This window comes from Pinus tabuliformis, chromosome J (assembly GCF_031772625.1).
Source record: "Pinus tabuliformis cultivar Carrire ecotype Pingquan chromosome J, CPIR1, whole genome shotgun sequence".
Classification (NCBI taxonomy): Eukaryota; Viridiplantae; Streptophyta; class Pinopsida; order Pinales; family Pinaceae; genus Pinus; species Pinus tabuliformis.
The window spans coordinates 458,902,800-458,904,569 of record NC_142295.1 but is presented as its reverse complement, the minus strand read 5'-3'; the positions used below and the strand labels follow the sequence as shown (position 1 = coordinate 458,904,569).

The 1,770-nt window shown below is 43.6% G+C and overlaps 1 protein-coding gene across 1 annotated transcript; it reads left to right on the top strand.

Annotated features, from left to right (window-relative positions):
- The first annotated feature begins 293 nt into the window (after positions 1-293).
- LOC149227812 (phosphoenolpyruvate carboxylase kinase 2-like) lies at positions 294-1,428 on the top strand. Its single transcript, XM_089375574.1, has 3 exons — positions 294-813; positions 919-1,221; positions 1,379-1,428. Exons 1-3 carry the CDS (start codon positions 294-296, stop codon positions 1,426-1,428), a joined length of 873 nt encoding a protein of 290 aa, XP_089231700.1.
- The last annotated feature ends 342 nt before the right edge of the window (positions 1,429-1,770 follow it).

The window sequence follows — 1,770 nt, the reverse complement described above, 5'->3', positions numbered from 1 at the left end:
CTTCACGAATGTTTAACTACTCTCGCAAGCAAATGTCAAACACTAAATGGATATTCTAACTTTGCCTTCACGCCAATCCCGCCCTCCCCATAACCCGTGCAATGTAAAGTGCCAAATAAATTTCAATCCATTATATTAAAATGGATATTCTACCTGACAAAATGGATATCCTAATTTGCAATGTAAAGTGCCAAATAAATTTCAATCTATTCCATTATAAAAATGACGTGCTTTCCTTACTCTGCCTTATTTTCAAACAAGCCCATGCTAGCAAATTTGTCACGTCTCATTAGATGCAGCGAGTAATGACGGATGCCCTCCTTCGAAATTACCAATTGCAAGAGGAAGTTCTCGGCAGAGGAAAATTCGGAGTGATTCGGAGATGTTCCAACAAGCGAAGTGGGCAACAGGCCGTCTGCAAGACCATCAAAAAATCAGATCTCCTGCACGATTCCATCGACAGAGAATGCCTCAACAATGAAATCAAGACCATGCAGTATCTCTCAGGTCACCCTGCAGTGGTTGCCCTTCACGAGGCTTATGAGGACGAAGAATATGTCCATCTGGTAATGGAGATGTGCTCGGGCGGAGATCTGTTCGACAGAATCGTTAGCAATAAGAATAGAGTACCATTCTCCGAAAACGAGGCCGCCACCATACTGCAGAAGCTCATGGAGGCCATCAGTTACTGCCACTCCATGGGAATTGCCCACCGAGATATAAAACCTGATAACATCCTCTTTGTTGATAATTCAAGTTCCCTCGCTCAACTCAAGCTTGCAGATTTTGGACAGGCCTCCTCTTTCTCTCCAGGTACGCTTATTATGCTTGCCCATTTTCCCTGTCATACAAATCTATGAAATTTTAGGGTATGAATCAATGGATCTTATGGTTAAAATTCTGATATAATGTACGCAGGGCAAGGATCTATGCAAGGAATTGTGGGTACTCCGTATTACGTAGCACCGGAGGTGTTGGAAGGGAAGGAGTACGGTGAGAAAGTGGATGTGTGGAGCGCAGGGGTGATCCTGTACGTAATTCTGAGTGGAGCTGCCCCTTTTGTGGGAGACACGCCGCAGGAGATATTTGAGGCAGTCCTTCGTAGGCGCCTTCGTTTCCCCAGTGATCCGTGGCTGTCGATATCTCATTCTGCCAAGGCCTTGATACGCAGTATGCTCTGCAAAGATGTCACCAGGAGATTCAGCGCACAGCAAGTCCTGGGTACCTACGTCCCTTCATCTCTAATTCTGTTTACTTGTTGAGATCCGGCATTCATTAAATTTCTGAAAAAATAATAGAAATCGTGGAATACAAATATAAAATTCACCGTTTATGAGAGGTGGAGGAATGCTGAATGTTTGGTGAACAATGGTTGCAGAACATGGTTGGATCTCCTCTCATGCTCACGCCAATCCCTCCTCCGATTGACCAATCTACACTATGCGTCACCGACATCGTCACTAATTACAGCAAAAATCGTTTCTGTTTGCGCACATGTTTATATATATGTATATATATGACCGAAGAAATCGCGCTTCGAGAACGTCTCAGGCCTATATAGTTTTGCCTGGGATTGAATTACAAAGCCTATATGGTTTTGCCTGAGATTGAATTACAACACCTGTATATAATATACAGTGGAGAAGATATAAATTAACATTTTGACCGACCGCCGGTACTAAGAGTTGACCTGGTTTCCGACCTAGCGAGGACGTTGTTATGAAGGTTAATAGAGGTGAGTGACATTTATGCAGTTTTCTGCGGTAGAGT

Excerpts from the sequence above, each read along its gene's own strand:
- LOC149227812 (XM_089375574.1), top strand. The coding sequence starts at position 294 with ATGCAGCGAGTAATGACGGATGCCCTCCTTCGAAATTACCAATTGCAA. Across the intron at positions 814-918 it reads GGCCTCCTCTTTCTCTCCAG|GGCAAGGATCTATGCAAGGA; the intron begins GTACGCTTATTA and ends TAATGTACGCAG. Across the intron at positions 1,222-1,378 it reads CAGCGCACAGCAAGTCCTGG|AACATGGTTGGATCTCCTCT; the intron begins GTACCTACGTCC and ends CAATGGTTGCAG.